The sequence below is a fragment of the Elephantulus edwardii genome, unplaced genomic scaffold (genome assembly GCF_000299155.1).
Source record: "Elephantulus edwardii isolate Elephantulus edwardi_28Jun2011 unplaced genomic scaffold, EleEdw1.0 scaffold00139, whole genome shotgun sequence".
NCBI lineage: Eukaryota > Metazoa > Chordata > Mammalia > Macroscelidea > Macroscelididae > Elephantulus > Elephantulus edwardii.
In genome coordinates this window covers 3,874,072-3,890,657 of record NW_006399889.1, presented here as the reverse complement: position 1 = coordinate 3,890,657, position 16,586 = coordinate 3,874,072, and the positions used below count along the sequence as shown (strand labels likewise).

The window sequence follows — 16,586 nt, the reverse complement described above, 5'->3', positions numbered from 1 at the left end:
ATCAGGTGAGATCCATGTGTATATCCTGTGTTTATATTTCTTATAAAAGGTATTTGCAATGAATAAATCATTGAATATGCAGAACTCTATCATTCTATCTCCAGCCTCATTTCTCTCACTGAGCCCATGTTTTCCAGCTAATGATCCTTCTTCCCTGTTCCCAACTTTTGCATTCCAGTCACCCATTATTATTAATGCATCCTGATTGCATATTTGATCAATTTCTGACTGCAGAAGTTGGTAGACATCTTCTATTTCCTCCTCTTTGGCTCTAGTTGTTGGGGCATATATTTGAATGATAGTGGTATTTACTGGACTTCCTTGTATGCGTATGAATAGTATCTTGTTGCTCACCACATTATATTTCATGATATATCTAGAAATGCCTTTTTTAATTACAAAACCAACCCCATTTTTTCTCACTTTTTCATCCCCAGCGTAGTAAATCATACGATCATCTGATTCAAAATGTCCCATGCCAAGCCATCTCATTTCACCAATACCTAGTATGTCAATATTTATGCATTCCTTTTCTTTCTTAACAATGTTCAATTTTCCTACATTCAAGCTTCTCACATTCCACGTTCCAATCATTAGTGTCTCCTTACAGCTGTTCCTCTTTCTCCGTGTTTCCATTTCTAAGATATCAGTTTCAATTGCCATGTCTGTTAGTCCAAATGATAGTCTAAGTGTGCTCTATTGTACATAGGGTTTTCGAAGCTTGTCATTTCAGAAGTGGATGGCCAATCCTTCTTCCTAGTCTGTCTCAGTTTTTAAATATATATAGTATCTGACAGACAAGCATTCTACCGAAAAGAGCAGATGAAAGACATTTACCAGTTAGAAAAAGACCAATATTCAATGTTGTTGCCCACCCAGCTACATGTTTGGTTGGGGGGTGTGGGGGTTTTTGTTGTTGTTGTTGTTGTTTGGTGGGCTTTCTGTTTGTTTTTGTTTTGTTGTTTGTTTGTTTTCTAAGCTACCCTTTCTCTACTCCACTACCAACCCTTCCTACTTTTGCATACAACATGCAACACCCGTCTCCCATTGACCAGCCCCTGATGTGATGGCCTAAGTTGCAAGCAATCAGGATTTCTCAGATTCTGACCATATCATGCTGCTGTCAGTCTCATTATTATACTTATTTATACATTCACTCTTCAGTACTTTGGAGAGATCTCTGACAACATATTTTCCCAATGTAATACATCTTTTAATTTCCTGGCTGCTGATGCCAAGAGCGCTGATTGTGGAGCCAAGTAAACTAAAGCTGTTTGCAATCTCAATCTCTACTATCCATCATGATGCTGCCAATCATCCCAGTGGTGAGAATCTTTGTTTTCTTGATACTGAGCTTCAATCTATATTGAAGGTTTCAGTCCTTGACCTTCTGCAGCAAGCACTTCAGGTCCTCCTGAGTATCAGCAAGCAAGATCGTGTCATCTTCTTAACTCAGATTGTTGATTAGTCTTCCTCCAATCTTGATGCCACATTTCTCCTTTTGGAGCCCAGCCTCCCAGATAATCTGTTCTAAGGTGTACGTGGTACAGGCCATGGTTTTTGCATCACTTCCTATGCATCAGAGAGCTGGACATTGACTAGGGATGATAGAAGGAGAATTGATGTCTTTGATCTGTGGCTTGAGAGAAGAGTTTTGAATATACCATGGGCTGCTAAGAGAACAGACAAGTTTGTCCTGGATAGGGTGAAACTAGGCTGCTCCTTGGAGCAAGGATTCTGAAGCTTCATCTGGCATACTTCGGACATGTTGCAAGGAGGGACCAGTCCTTGGAAAGGAACATCGTGCTTGGGAGGTTGGAGGGACAGTGCAGGAGAGGAAGACCACTGATGAGATAAATTGATTTAGTGACTGAGGTAATGGGGGTAGGTGTGTCAGAGACAATAAGATTGGCACGGAATAGAACATGGTTTAGGGCTGTTGTACATAGGGTCATTATGAGTCACAGGCAACTCAACAGCACATAACAACAACATACATTCACTTATTTTTTCCATTTTACTAATAAAGATTTGAATGTATACTGCAAATGTTAAAGATATTAGGCACCATTTAGTCAATATGATTCTTTGTGATCCTGTAGACAACAGAACTGAAACTTGCCCTATCCTGCGCCATCCTTGCCATCTCTGATATGCTGGAGCCCATTGTTATAGGTCTACTGTGTCAATCCATCATATTGAGGGTCTTCCTCTTTATTTCTCTTCAAAGATAAAGGTACTCTTAAAAATCCTTAATACCATTATCCTACCTGAGGGAGCTCTCATGGCATAGTGGGACGGAGTTGTGCTACCAGTCCAAAGGCTAGCAGTTCAAATCCACCAGCCACCCCAAGTGAGAAAGATAAAAAGTCTCTTCCTAGCTCTGGTGGCCTAGTAGTAAGAATCTGTACTGTAATTCCAAAGGCACCAGGTTTGAATCCACCAGCTGCTCCAAGGAAGAAGGATAGGCAAACTCCTCCCATGTGTCTACTGCCCCTGAAACCCTGCTGGAGGGTCCACTTTGGGTCCGTTCTGACTCAATGGCACATAACAACATCATGTAATGTTTAGCCTCAGAAAGGCTGCTTGAGGATCAGCTAGGAGCTGGTTGTCACTTGGCTGCATGTATCAACAATTACCCTACCTAAAGGGAGCTCTGGTGGCCTAGTAGGTGCGCGTTTCAAATTCACCAACTGCTCTGTAAGTCAATACCAACTCAGTGGTACACAACAAAACAAAATAGAAAAAAAGTATCCTTGTTATGATCAAGTTATCTACCACCAGCAACACTTTGATGATTATTCTTCCAATTTTTTTCTATTTCTAGATAATAAATATAATTTCATTTCTTATTATTAAGAAATGTAATTTTATTGTACATATTATTTTGTAAACTACATTTACCCCCATCCCAGCATATGGTACCTTCTAAATTACAAAGTAGCTCCATATCATTTATAGAAAACTGTCCAGTTGCTCTGGTGGCATCACGCATAATGTGTTACACTGCCAATCCAAAGGCTGTGAGTCTCCAGTGATTTGAATCCAACACCAGCTCCTCAGGAGAAAAATGGGCAGTCTCCTCCATTTGGAAACCCAATGGAGAGTTGCTCTCTGTTTGAACTGACTCAATGACAATGAATAAATATGATGAATTAGCATTCATATAGATATATCATCATTTACTCCAGTGGTGGCTTGTCTATATTCATCATGTTTCCATTTACAATATGTTTTACCCTATTGAAAAGAATGCTCCTGAGAACATGTTTTATTTTGTTGCTTTTGTAATTTGGAGGATGTGATTGCATCACATTTCTGAGAAGTTGGAAATTGCTTCAATATGAGAATGAAAGTATTAATTTTTAATTTCAAATTATTATCCATTTCTCTAAACTTGTTCACTCTTTAGCAACTACAATTCATTTTCCACATATGCCAACCCTTTGCCCTGGGGGAAGGGGAAACACAAAATTCCATTGCCATTGACTTGGTTCCAATTCATAACAGTCCATATCACAGAGTAAAACTGTACCAAAGAATTTGCAATACTGGAAATCTTTTTGAAATCAGAGTGCCCCATCTTTCTCCCAAGGAATGGATGGTAAGTTCAAACTGCCAACTGTTTGGTCAGCAGCCAAGTGCTTTATCAGCAGTTCTATGAGTTCTCTTGTGCTCTAGGAAAAGTATTCATAATTTCTTAATTGACAGGTATGTTGGTACTTTCTGTTTTAACCCTTCTTTGTTCCTCTGTTGTGGTTTGGTGCTATTGAGACAAGTATGACCCACAGCAACCATATGAACAACAAACATAAGCCCTGTCCTATCTGGTGTCATCCTTTCACTTCTGACACACTCATTGTAGCAGTCACCATGTCAATCCTGGTTGAGGGTCTTCCTCTCTTTCACTAGCTTATTAATATGACTAATATTCAAGTATATGCACCCACAACTAAAGCAAAAGATGAAGAAATGAAGATTTCTAACCAACTTTTGCAGTCCAAAATTGACCAAACGTGGAATAAAGATGCTTTCATAATTATGGTGACTAGATTACAAAAATTGGATTGAGACTATGAAAGCTAAATGACATAGTGGAAGAATATTCAGCAAGTTGGACTCTGTGAAGAAGAATGTGGCCTCAGAATTGGAGACAGATTTATCAATAATCTGTGTTACGTGGATGACACAACCTTGCTTGCTGAAAGTGAGGAATACTTGAAGCACTTACTGCAAAAGATCAAAGAATACAACTTTCAACATGCATTGTGTCTCAGTGTCAGGAAAGCAAAAATTGTCACCACTCATCTAATGGACAACAACATGATAGGTGGGAAAAGGACTGAAATTGTCAATTATTTCATCTTGCTTGGATCAACAGTAAACACTTTGGTACCTGCAGTCAGGAGATCAGGAAATCTATTGCTTTGGGCAAGTCTACTGTCAGGGACCTTTCCAAAATTCTGAAGAGCAATGATGTCAGTTTGAAGATTCAAGTGCACTTGATTGAGATCCTGTTCTTTTCAATTACTTGCAACTCCTCCTAGAGCTGGAAAATCAATAAGGGCGACAGAAGAAGAATTTATGTACTTGAGTTATGGTGTTGGAGAAGAGTATTGAGTCTCCCATAGACTGTCAAAAGAACAAACATATATCTTGGAAGGAAAGTGCAGCCAGAAAGCTTCTTGGAGACAAAATGGCAAAGTTTCATCTCACATTCCTTGAGTATGTTGCAAGGAGGGACATCATGCTTGGAAAAATTAAGAGTCGGCAAGAGAGAGAAAAACTCTAAATGAGATGAATTGACACAGTTATTACTTAAGTTATTATTAGCAATGGGCTCAAGTGTGTCAGAGATGATGAGGATGGCACAAGATAGGACAGGGGTCAGATCTGTTGTTTATAGGGTCATTATGAGTTGTACTTGACTCAACAGTAACAATCTCAGTCCTTGGAGAGAGACATAGTCCTGGAAAAGGTGAAGTGTCAGAGAAATAGAGAAAGACCATCAACAAGATGAATTAATGCAGTGGGCTTGAGCATGACAGAGACTGTGAAGGTGGTTCAGGATAGGACAACATTCAGATCTGTTGTTCATAGCACTGCTGTGAGCTCTGTCAACTCAATGACACCTAACAACAAACTACAAAGTCTCTCCCTTATAGGCCCATATTTTCCTGGCTAGTCCTCTACCTTTGATTTCCTCATCATGGTTTTTCCACCATAGATCTTCTTTCTGTGCTTGCATTATGGTGGTTTCAGGGATGTGCCATGAGACTCTATACTTCTTATTGCACGTGTTCTCTCCGAGAGCCCCGACTAGCTTGATAAGCACTGATGGGGAACAGAGCAAGCATGGTGAGTATCAAACAAAGGCTTGGGAATCTGCCTGGTGCCGCTCAGGCATGGAGAGCAGCGCTTCATGCCAGAGAGCAGGACGTGAGGGTCTCTTGGTGAGGGCGGCAGTGACTGAGAGGCTGACAAGGGCCAGCACAAAAAGAACTGCGCACGTCATACTAGAGAGTCTGGACTTCGTCTTTCTGTTTGTCTGGTGCATTTTTCTAGGTCCTTATGACTTGCTGAGTGCTGTCATTTCACCTTTTGTGATACATCCTGCATCTGCAGTGTAGGGATTTTCTTCTTCATTCCATGGAGATGAGCATGTTATTTTTGCTGCTGTAACTACAAAGAGAAACAGTATAAAAGAAGACAAGCTACTCAGCGGGAGAAAACTAGGTCTCTGTGTTCATCTGGTCTAACGTAATCCTTAGTGGCTTTGATTGAACTAATGAATCTTAAGGGGAGATTATGTAAGATTTATTGGGAACTCTAAAAATATTTGTTCAGCCTTCAAATGTACTCGGGACAGAGCTGGAGATAAAATCGTAAGTTCTAGAACACTTGCAAAACAAACTCTTTTTCAGCACAGTGCTCTTGCAGCATGCTTTGGAAGAATCATTTTCATTGTGCTGTTCTCGTGAGGGAAAATATCTTTACACAGGAACATGATGCTCAGACTTCTCAACATCTGGTCTTTTACCACTTTTGTCCCTGTTTTCTCATGCTTGATGTCCTTTTTATATCCCCCCAACTCAAGATCCATCCTCCCACACAGAATATTCCTCACTTTAACTAGCCCCAGTATTCAATGAAGATTTCCTGAGTGCAAACAGTTAAACCACTGGCTGCTAGCCAAAAGAGTGGAAGTTGGAGTTACCTCAGAGGTGCATCAGAAAAACACGGACTGGTGATCTACTCCAGAAAAGTCACCCATTGAAAACTCTTATCGACCTTGTGACTGAACTTTCTGACAAACAATTAACTAAAAATATAAAAAGGGTGGGGAGCATTTTTACTTTTGAACATTTGAGATTGCGTGTTGGTATCAACTCAATAGGAATTAACAATATATAATGAGGAATCATTGAGAACAAATGGTTAACACGTCGAGGTGCTAACCAGAAGTTGGGAGGGTCAAGTCCACCAAGAGATGCCTCCGAAAAAAAGCCTGGTAATCTATTTTCCAAACATTAGCCTTTGAAAAGCACATGAAGCAACAAGCACATGAAGAAATGTTCAAAATCCCTAGCTCTAAGAGAGATACAAATTGAAACAGCTATGAGATATCATCTCACCCCAGTCAGAATAGCAAAATTTAACAGAACAGCAAGCAACAAATGCTGGTGAGGTTGTGGAGAAACTGGAATACTTATTCACTGTTGGTGGGAGTGTAAAATGGGGCAACCCCTGTGGAAAGTGGTTTGGTGCTTTCTCAAAAAGTTGCAAATAGAGATACCATTTGTCCCAGCAATTTCACTCCTGGGAATATACCCCAAAGAGACCATAATTGACATTCAAGCAGATATATGCACACCCATGTTTATTGCAGCTTTGTTCACAATAGCAAGGAATTGGACTATCAACAAACGAATGGATAGAGAAGCAGTGGTGTATTCATACAATGGAATACTATGCTGCATTGAAAAACAAGAACTCATGCAATATTATTCAAAATGGTTGACTCTGGAGAACATTATGCTGAGTGAAATATCCCAGTCACAAAAGGACAAATACTGCATGGTGCCACTGTTGTAAAACAGTACTGGCCTTGGGGTTGGGGAGAGACTGAGAAAGATGGGTTCAATAATGTATACTGCATTGAAACAGATGAGGGAGAAAACTATTTAAAAGGGATATGTGATTAGGTATTTTTGTCATGACAGGAGTCCAGAGCGAAGGCTACATGGTGGAGTGGACCTGGGGGAGGGTTTGTAAAACAATGAAATAATTTTACTTTTCCAAAAGGGTAGTTCTGGGGGGCGGGGAAGATTGGGAGGGGAGAAATGTACAACAGTGATTGAATGGAAATCCAAAGTCTCTGTAAAATTTTACTGAAATTTATAAGAAATTTAAATTTAAAAAAAAATTAAGTTTGAGGAAGGCAATGGATTTATAACTGCTCATGCTAATAACACTATATCATGGCATGGAGGAGGAATAGTGGAACTGTATGCACATTTACAATATTCTTCTTATCAAAAACATTTGTGGAAAATAGGAACTGCAACTGGAACACATATCTCTGAATTGCAAATTTTATTGTTAATATTTCTAGCCTTAAACTTAAAAGATTACATTGTTCAAAATTATTTGTTATATATTTGTTTAAATTTTTCCCTCTTTCAACAACTGGGATCTAGAGGGAAGAGAAAAGACCAGAGAATGGCCAAAATACTGGGGCAGCTATTGCTGCCAGTTTAGGGCCTGTGTCAAGAAAAGGAAGTCTTACTCATAAACAGTGCCACCCAAAGGTAATAAAGGAGGTCAGAATTGCTTCCACTGTGGAAAGCCGGGCCACTTCAGTAGACAGTGTCACAGATGAGAGCCACAGATAGGCAAGGGAGCAGAGAGGAAGCTCCCATTCACTTGCTTTAAGTGTGGATCTGAAGGACACTTGGCCAAGGGCGGACCACATCAGGTCTTCATGGCTGACAGGACTGACAGGCCCCAGCCAAAGCAAGCAAATTGGGTTTTGTATGTATAATGAGGAGGAGGTAAATTGAGAACTAAGATGCCTGGAAAAGCCTTTCTATGCATTCTGTCTTCTCTTGTGAGGAAACCAGTCTGCTTGTCATTTTGTCCTTCCAGGGTGAGATTCCCAGGAAAGTATCCTCCAGGTTGCATGAATTGCTATAACTGGAGAGTTGGACACTTGTTCCACCTCAATGTAATTCATTTTACCATGCTTTCAATAAATCAGAACATGTTTGAATTCTCAGATGAATCATTTCAGTTGGGGTATAAAAAGTACCTGTGGTGTGGCTGGCCAATGAAAAGGTAACACCTCAATTGTATGTGATAGCTTCTGGGTTTTTTTTCCATTTGCAGCCTGCAGCCTCCCCAGAGGACACGCCTGAGCTCAGTGCCTTTTTGCGAAACTCGACCATTCCTCACCTCGTCAGAAAGAGGGACGTGCCTGTGGTGGAGCTCCACCGACAAAGCCCTGCAAAAATCCTGGTGAGTCATCTCAGTGTCTGGAGTTCCTGAGTGGCACCTTTGGTTAAGCACTTGACCATTGACCATGGGAATTTGTGGGCAAACCCAGCCAAGTCTTTTCAGAGGAAAGGCTGGCTATCTGCTTCCCAAGGGTCATAGAATGATAACTGCATGAGGCACAGCTCTCCTCTAGCTCCCATGGGGTTGTCATGAGGCTGGACTGATTCGATGGTAACTGGTTCTCAATGTGCCAAGAATGTCATGTGCAGAGAAAGAAGGGAAGAAATTGAAGTGGACCAAATGCTCAAATGCAGGTGGTTCTAACGTCATGTATTGTTACTTCATAGGGTTGTATTGACTCGTACTTGACAGCACCTGCAACAACAACAACTAGTACTCAGCTCAATCTCACATACTTATGAGCAGTGTATACTCTAAGACATGAAAGGTACTTTGGAATGAAGGAGTGTTTATAATTTTTTCACTCCGCTAAACCATCCATGGAAGCCACAATGGAGAAATAGTGATGGAAACATGAAATGTAGCCTTTCATCCATTCCAGGACTCTTGGGCTCAGTCATCAGCCAGTTTCCAGACCTTGAACCTGAGAGTATAAAGGGAGTCTGGACAAATGCTGTCCATTCAGCAGATCTTTGTGTTATTGCCTCTGTCCACAAGCCTCAGGGTCTTCTGCTTGACCAGAAGAGACAAGAGGAAACATTCAGATGTCCCAGGTCAAAACCCCTGCAGGGACCTGGCAGAGGCACCTGTGTTACTTCTCACCTGAGCTCAGGTATCCTTTTGCAAAACTGTAGATGGCTTTTGTGAATGAGTATTTTCCATTCACGTCAGCACTTCTTCCATTAATTCTTCATGTGAATGAATATTCTTCATCTTCCCTGACCTTGTGACAAGGGCATAATGTTACTGTCAAAGTTCAGTGTAGCTGTTGGCATGGGTAGAACCGTGTCCCCACAAAAACACAAACTGAAATCCTAGCCCCTGTAACTGTAAAAAGGAGCTCCAGTCTGCAGGGACCTGCTCTGCTAACCCAAAATCGATGCCTCTCTAGCAGTTCAAATCCACCAGTGGATCCGTAAGAGATAGAAGGGCATTCTCTTCCTGTGCAAATTTACAGTCTCCAACAACCCATTAGAGCATTATCTACAAGTCAGTTCAGACTCAAAGGCAATGAGCTTGACTTTTTGAGTAACTAAATATGTCCTGTTTAGAAATTGGATTGTTTTTTTCTAACAAAATCATGTCCTTATATATTGGATCCTAAACCTTATTCTGAGTTATATAAAGACCTGAATTTGGTACCAGACAGTAGAGGTGTTTCTCTAACAAATGTCTAAAAGGTGCACTAAACAAGGGCTATTATAATGAAGATATTTTTACTTGGTAGGGAAGTCATTGATGAGATTGCCTTGATGAGACTGTTGGTAGAATTACAAACATGAAGGGCAATTCTGATGAAGGGGGGAAAATGTGAGTCATAGGGAAAGCATCTATCATCCTCAACAGAATATAGCTGGAAATAACGATGTTGAATGTGCTTCTGGAGTTAAGATTAATTTCTGTTTCATAAAGCTACCCACTTATGGTACGTATGTTGCCAGAAAGCTAAGCCCTAGCGGTGGAATGTTATGCATTCAATTTCTAATTCAAAAGTTGGTAGTTCAAATCCACCTGGAATGTCTGCTTCTGTGAAGATAACAGCCATGAAAATCCTGTGGAGCAGTCCTAGTCTGTCACATAGGGACAGAAAATACCAACCAGCACCTCACAACAGTAGCACTAGGGAATCAAGTCACCTGTATTCCACAGCTGTTACAAGCTATCACATCGGCTCCAATTCACTGTAAGCCTTTATACAGCAGAAAGAAACACTACGTGATCCTGAGCTGATTTTGCAATCCTCTCTGGGCATAAACTCATGTTTGCAGTCATTGTCAATTCATCTCATTGAGGATCTTCCTCTTTTTTTTCCCCCCTCCAAGCATGTTGTCTTCCTGACAACCATGAGATGGTAACACCCTCTCCAGCTAGGGAGAAGTGACCAGAGATTGCCTGAAGAAGCTGCTTAAGTTTACTTCAGACTCAATCAAACAATCAGGGGCTTGAGTCTTAGACCAAGTGGAGAGCACCGTGACCCAGTGCCTGGGAGAACTTGGCAGCAGAATGCATGCCCTGCCCAGAGCTGCAGTGGTCTGCAGGAAGCAATCTGAGAAGCAATATCTTGAGGTGATGCTGTATTAACAGTCGCAAAGACAAGCAGAGTGTTGTTAGTTTGGAAAGTGCAGGAAGCCTCACAGAACATAGGAAGGAAGGAGCAAGAGCAGGAAGGTGGAGGTAAAACTAGGTGAGCCCTTGAGCCCCGGAGGTCTATATAGTTCTTTCTGAAGGTGCGGTAGGTTCTGCCCTGGCTAAGATCATTCAGCACCCAAACCCATGCTTCTGAAATTCTAGAATGTTCATCCCAGGAATGTGGAACTACTCTTGGGCTTATCCAGGTCTCTGACCCACAGAAGCATTCTTCTTCCTCATCTACCTGCCCACTGTACTGTAGGCTCAGGTAGGCAAGGACCCTGTTTGGTTTATTCACTGTTTCTACAGTGTAGGAAGCTGTGCCAGACCCGTGTGAGTAAATGTGTGCATAAACTCATCACTAAAAGTAGCTTCAGGAGGCACTTTCTAAAATATCTCTGAGTGTCATTCCACCCAGTCTTAATCTTCCTCCATAATCCTAAATGCCCTTAATCCTAAATTTGGTTCTAATGATACCGTTGTAAAGAGTTTAAAATACAATACTAGTAATGACTAAATTCACCACTACTGTATTCAATCCAGAGGGTCCCCACCTAAGTCATTAGATGATACAGAGAAGACATGTTGGTCCTGAGGAGAAGACATAGGGAAACGTGGAAAGGACTGAGAAGACTTCTTTTTATTTTTTTTTACCATAGTGGGTGGTGGTGGTTGTTGTGTGCTGTTGAGTCAGAACCAGCCCATAGTTGACTCTTCCAGAGGGTTTGCAGAGGCAGTAAATCACACAGATTACCCGTCCCTCTCCCACAAGTAGCTGATGGATTCAAACTGCATGCCTTTGGGATTATAGCACAGCTTCTTATCACTAGGCCAGCAGAACTCCCATTTTATTTTTTTAATCCAAAATCATTTAAAAAAATTAATATTCCTTTAATTCTAATAATTTATTTTAGTCCAATAAAGTAGGACAATGTAAAATCAAATAAATTGTAGTCCTGAAAATCCTGAACCCCATCACTTTTACTGTTCTCATTAGGAACTCATTGTTGTCAAGTGTATTTCAATTTGCAGCAGCCCTGCAGTTCAGAGCAGACCTGCCCCACAGAGTTGCCAAGGCCATTCATTCATCCTCACAGACACAGACCTCCACATCTCTCGCCAGCAGAATTGCTGGTCAGATTGGAACCATCAATTTTTTGTTTTGCAGCCAAGCTCCTTTCTTATTGGTAAAGATCTAATAAAACATAAAGAGGATACTGGAATTAACAAATGCAAATCCCAGTATTGTGTCTTATGATACAAAAGTTTTTAGAAGGATTAATATAATTAATATAGCAGAAAGCATCTCCAGTTGTGAAAGAATTGACATCTATAGACAGGAAAGTCCTCTGGATATATGATGTCCAAACCCCTGGGGGATACTTAGCATTTTAAGAAATATAGATCCAAACATGTTGTTTGATTTCCTCTTCAGTGGGTATCTTGAATACACTATGGCACTGGAAATCAACACTAAAACGTTTTGGGGTTTAAAAAAAAATAAATAAAAATTATAATAATAAAAAAAAACACAAAGTTATGTGCTTTTGTGTTTACTCTAGGGGCAAGTTTTTTCCTTTATGCTTCTTTATTAAATATTTTTAATGAAAGATCATTTTTAACTTCTGAATATAACCAAAATTTATTACTTGCAGATGAGGGTCTAAGCAAGCTTGATTTACATATATCTGATTTTATGAACCCAGATTTTACTCTCTGCCTCTCTCATTGGTTCAAAAGTTGTAAATCAGATGTGTCACCATATCCTCAAGTCAAAAGAACTCTGAATATAGAATGATTATGCAAAGTTTATCCTAAAATCAAAAGCTAAATATGAACTCCCACAGTTTTTGTTTAGTTAAAAACAACTTACTGAATCTCGTTTCTGATTAGGAATTTCAAAGTGAAAAATGCCAGCATCCTGTGTTCAGATCATAATTTCTAATTTGCATTGGAAAAATGTGTGTCTATAACACTAAGATATCACTTCTCCTCAGCCTAAGAATATGCTCCCTCTTCTCAGCTTAGACCCCTGCTGCTTTTGTGGACATCACTCCATCTTTCCCTCTCTAGTCTTGCAGTCTTTCCTCACTCCCCTTTCACCACTGAGCTCACAACAATCTTCTCCCTTCACCCCTCTTCAGCATTTGATACTGTTGGTCACTTCAGAAACTCTCACGTTCCTTTGTTCCCCGAAGCATATTTTCTCCTTGTTCTCTTCCCATCTTTTCATCTGCCCCTTCTTAAAGTTTTTATTAGCTTCTCTTAGGCCCTTTCTTGCATGTCTTTGTACCACAGGATTCCATTCTTACTCATTCCTCTTCTCTATTGTTGACTTTCTCTACCTAGGAAATTTCCTGCATCACCACAGCTCCCATTCCTGCAGAGCAAGGGGGACACGTATCTTTCTGAGTCCTGAGAAAATGAAGCATTCCTGAGTCCCTCCAGCCATCCCACTAATGCCAATACCACAGAACTGACTGACTAATGGAGATCTCATTTGGGTCAGACAGGAACTGTGCTCTACAGTGTTTCCAATGACTGATTCTTCACAAATAAATCACCAAACCCTGTTCTGAGGGTCCTATCTATATGCACAGTATGGATGCCCCATAGCCAGTTGATTCCAAATATGCCTAAAACTCTTGTTCCCCATTGCCCAAAAGGTGCTTCTCCGCAATTCCCAGCCTCAGTGATATCAACTCCCATCTATCCATTTTACAAGCTAGAGAGCTTCCCACTTTCTCACCTCAAATTTCAACTAATCTCGACATATCCATTCTATTTCCTAAGTTTCTCTAAGATTCATGTCTCTCAGTTCCCCCTGTCTTTGTCCAGGTTCCCGTCGTCTACCAGTTGGACTCTTGCAGATGATCTTCATCATCTCCCTTGCCTCTTACTCTTTTCTCTCCAGTCTTTCTTCACATGTCACTGTCCCCCTAAATACAAACTTGGTCATCCCCCTTGCTTATATTCTATAGGTGCCCCAGTTCTACCTCAGAACAAATAGGAAGATTCTGCACCATCTGACTTTGTCTTTTTTTACTTCTTTTGATCTAATTTGGCAGGTAGCTTCCTCTACCATGTGCCCTGCCCACCACTCTCCAAAACACGCCATTATTTCATACAAATGAACCGTGTCCCAGTCATCCCATCCTGTTGGTAGCTCCTGCTCCCCCTTAAGACTCATTCTAAGCACCACCATCTGCACAATACCCCATAAAACTAGTTCACTAGGGCCACTGTTGCCAGGTAGTTTACCAAAACTGCTTGATTCTGGATCACTTCTTTTGTTTCCGGAGGATAAGATTGGTGGTCCATAATACAGTATCCATAATCAAGTTTAGTTAAACAAACTCCTCACATGGCACACACTGCCAAGCTTTGATTGTTCCTGTTCACACTATATACACAGAAACTCCTAAATATCATGGCCTAAATTAGTTATAAAAACAACTCCCAGCCACCTATATTTGAAATATTAAGTGGAAATCTGACTTTCCTAGGGTTCATCCAATATATATTACTGATGGCTCTGTTCTCACAGCGTTCTGAGGCCTTTCTTAAAGTTGGTTCTCAACAGCATATGTTTCTCATATGACTTATCAATTTCATAAAAGAAATGTGTCAGTTCACTACATTACATAATATTTGTTGTTGCTGATTGCTGTCAGTCAAGGAAGACTCATAGTGGTGACCCTATGAACAAAAGACCTGAAGTCTTTCTGTAACTAACATCGTTTCTCAAAGTTCATAGAGTTTCCATCGGCATGTCATTTTAGAAGTGGATGGCACTTCTGCTTCCAAACATCTTAATCTGGGAGCTCCACCAAACATTGTCCACCATGGTTAACCATTATGGCATTTGCCACCCCAGTGGCACAGAGTTCAGTATCATTGCCACTCCAGGTTACCTCAGTACAGCAAATTGACAGACCAGTGCTGCACCACTGAGAAGAATGTTCCTCTAAATTATAATTACACTAGGCCCGAGGGCCTAACCACCTTTAAATACAAAGATGGTCCATGAGGTGGTGTTGTCTCTAAACAAGAGGTTTAAATTAAAACAATCAAACATTCCACAGGACCTTCAACCAAAACAAGAGAGCCCACCTTGAAAAGTAAAACTGCTGCCCCCAGTCTCCCTTTCACCTGTTCTTGTTAACTGTGGTCTAGCAAGAAAGTACAACTCATAGTGACTCTTATGGGAAAAAAGACCTGAAACTTGTTCAGTAACGATCATCATTTCTCTATGTTCATACACTTTCCAAAGGCATGTATGTGGTTTAGGAAGTAAACTTCCAAACCTGAATCAATCTCGGAGCTTCATCAAACACTGTCCATGATGGGTAACTATTATGGTGTTTGACACACCTTTGGCACAATGTTGAGCATTGTAGCAACTCCAGGTAACTTCAGAACAGTAAATGCATAGACCATTGCTTTACCACTTCATCCCCAAATCAATGAACCTCATTGGAGATGCGAGAAACTATTCCAGAGTCAAAACCAATTGATTGGAGCCTCTCTAAGCTTAGGATTTAGCTCTTCGCTACCACATTTTAAAGACAGGCATGTCCAGCCCACCAAATGCTGGTCCAGCCCACCAAATGCTCATCAGCTGTAAACCAGAGACCTCCAGGCCATAGTTCCTTGTTAGCAGAATCTGGCAAGTCCCATAAGTTGACACTCACTGGTAGACAGGAAAAAAACCCAAAACAATACGTGACCCTCATGGAGACATGAGAACCATATTTCAGAGTAGAAACCAATTCTGAGGAACCTCTCCAAGCTGCAGATTTAGCCCCACACTACTGCATTTTAAACACAGGCACGCCTAGCCTACCAAATGCTGGTCGACTATAAACCAGAGAAAACGGATTTTTCTTGAATACTTGTAAGTACCTAAAAAATGTCTTTCTGAGGCCTCAGAAAATGAAGCAAAGTAATTCACTATCTGTACAGGAAGACTGCTTTAAAAGACCTTAAATCTCATGCTGTATTCTGTGTTCTATTTTTTCTCCAAATTACCATGAAAGTTTATGCATCATCACTGCTGAACTCAGTTAACCTTTCAATTGTTTCTAATATATTTATGCACTTTCTCTAAGGTAGCATGTTTTTTATTTGTATGTAAGGCACAAACAATATTTGTAACAATGGATAGATCTAAGTTTGGTTTTTTTAAAATTCCTTTAAAGATAGAATTTCAGCATTGCCATCTTTTCCTCCTCTGGTTTTCCAGTGGCTCTTTAATTCCTTTGGAAAGTGGTCTTTATGTTGTTGTTGTTGTTGTTGTTGTTGTTATGTGCCATTGAGTCATCTGTGACCCATACCGACCTTATGTACAGCAGCTCTGATCCCTGCCCTTTCCTGAGCCAGTCTCACTGACTCTGACACACCAACCCCCATTGCCCCAGTCATCCATTTCATCTGGACTCTTCCTCTCTTACGCTGTCCCTCCACTCTTCTTCAAGGGCCAGTTCTTCCTGGTCATGTGCCCAAAGTATGTGAGATAGAGCTTCAAAATCCTAGCCTCTAAGGAGAAACTTGTTCACCCTCTCCAAGACTGATCTATTTGTTTTCTTGGTTGTCTTTATATTTGACTATAATTATAATACCATTTTTAGGCAGTTGATTAGAACATATCATATAGATGATGTGTAATAGTTTTAGAGTTTCTAGCTATTAGAATTCATTTGTTTAAGGAACTCTTTATCTGAAGAAACTACATTATTTATGAAGCTTGGAAAATGAGTGGAAAATTTAGGACCTTCAAC

At 40.5% G+C, this 16,586-nt stretch overlaps 1 protein-coding gene across 2 annotated transcripts in view; it reads left to right on the top strand.

The window, feature by feature from the left end:
- The window catches only part of ITGA8 (integrin, alpha 8), a 312,225-nt gene that overhangs the window by 268,880 nt on the left and 26,759 nt on the right, over positions 1 to 16,586 (top strand). For both annotated transcript variants that reach the window (XM_006894290.1, XM_006894291.1), the window contains one exon: positions 8,389 to 8,517. In XM_006894290.1, the coding sequence (XP_006894352.1) occupies positions 8,389 to 8,517 (129 nt within the window). The remainder of the gene's footprint in view (positions 1 to 8,388; positions 8,518 to 16,586) is intronic.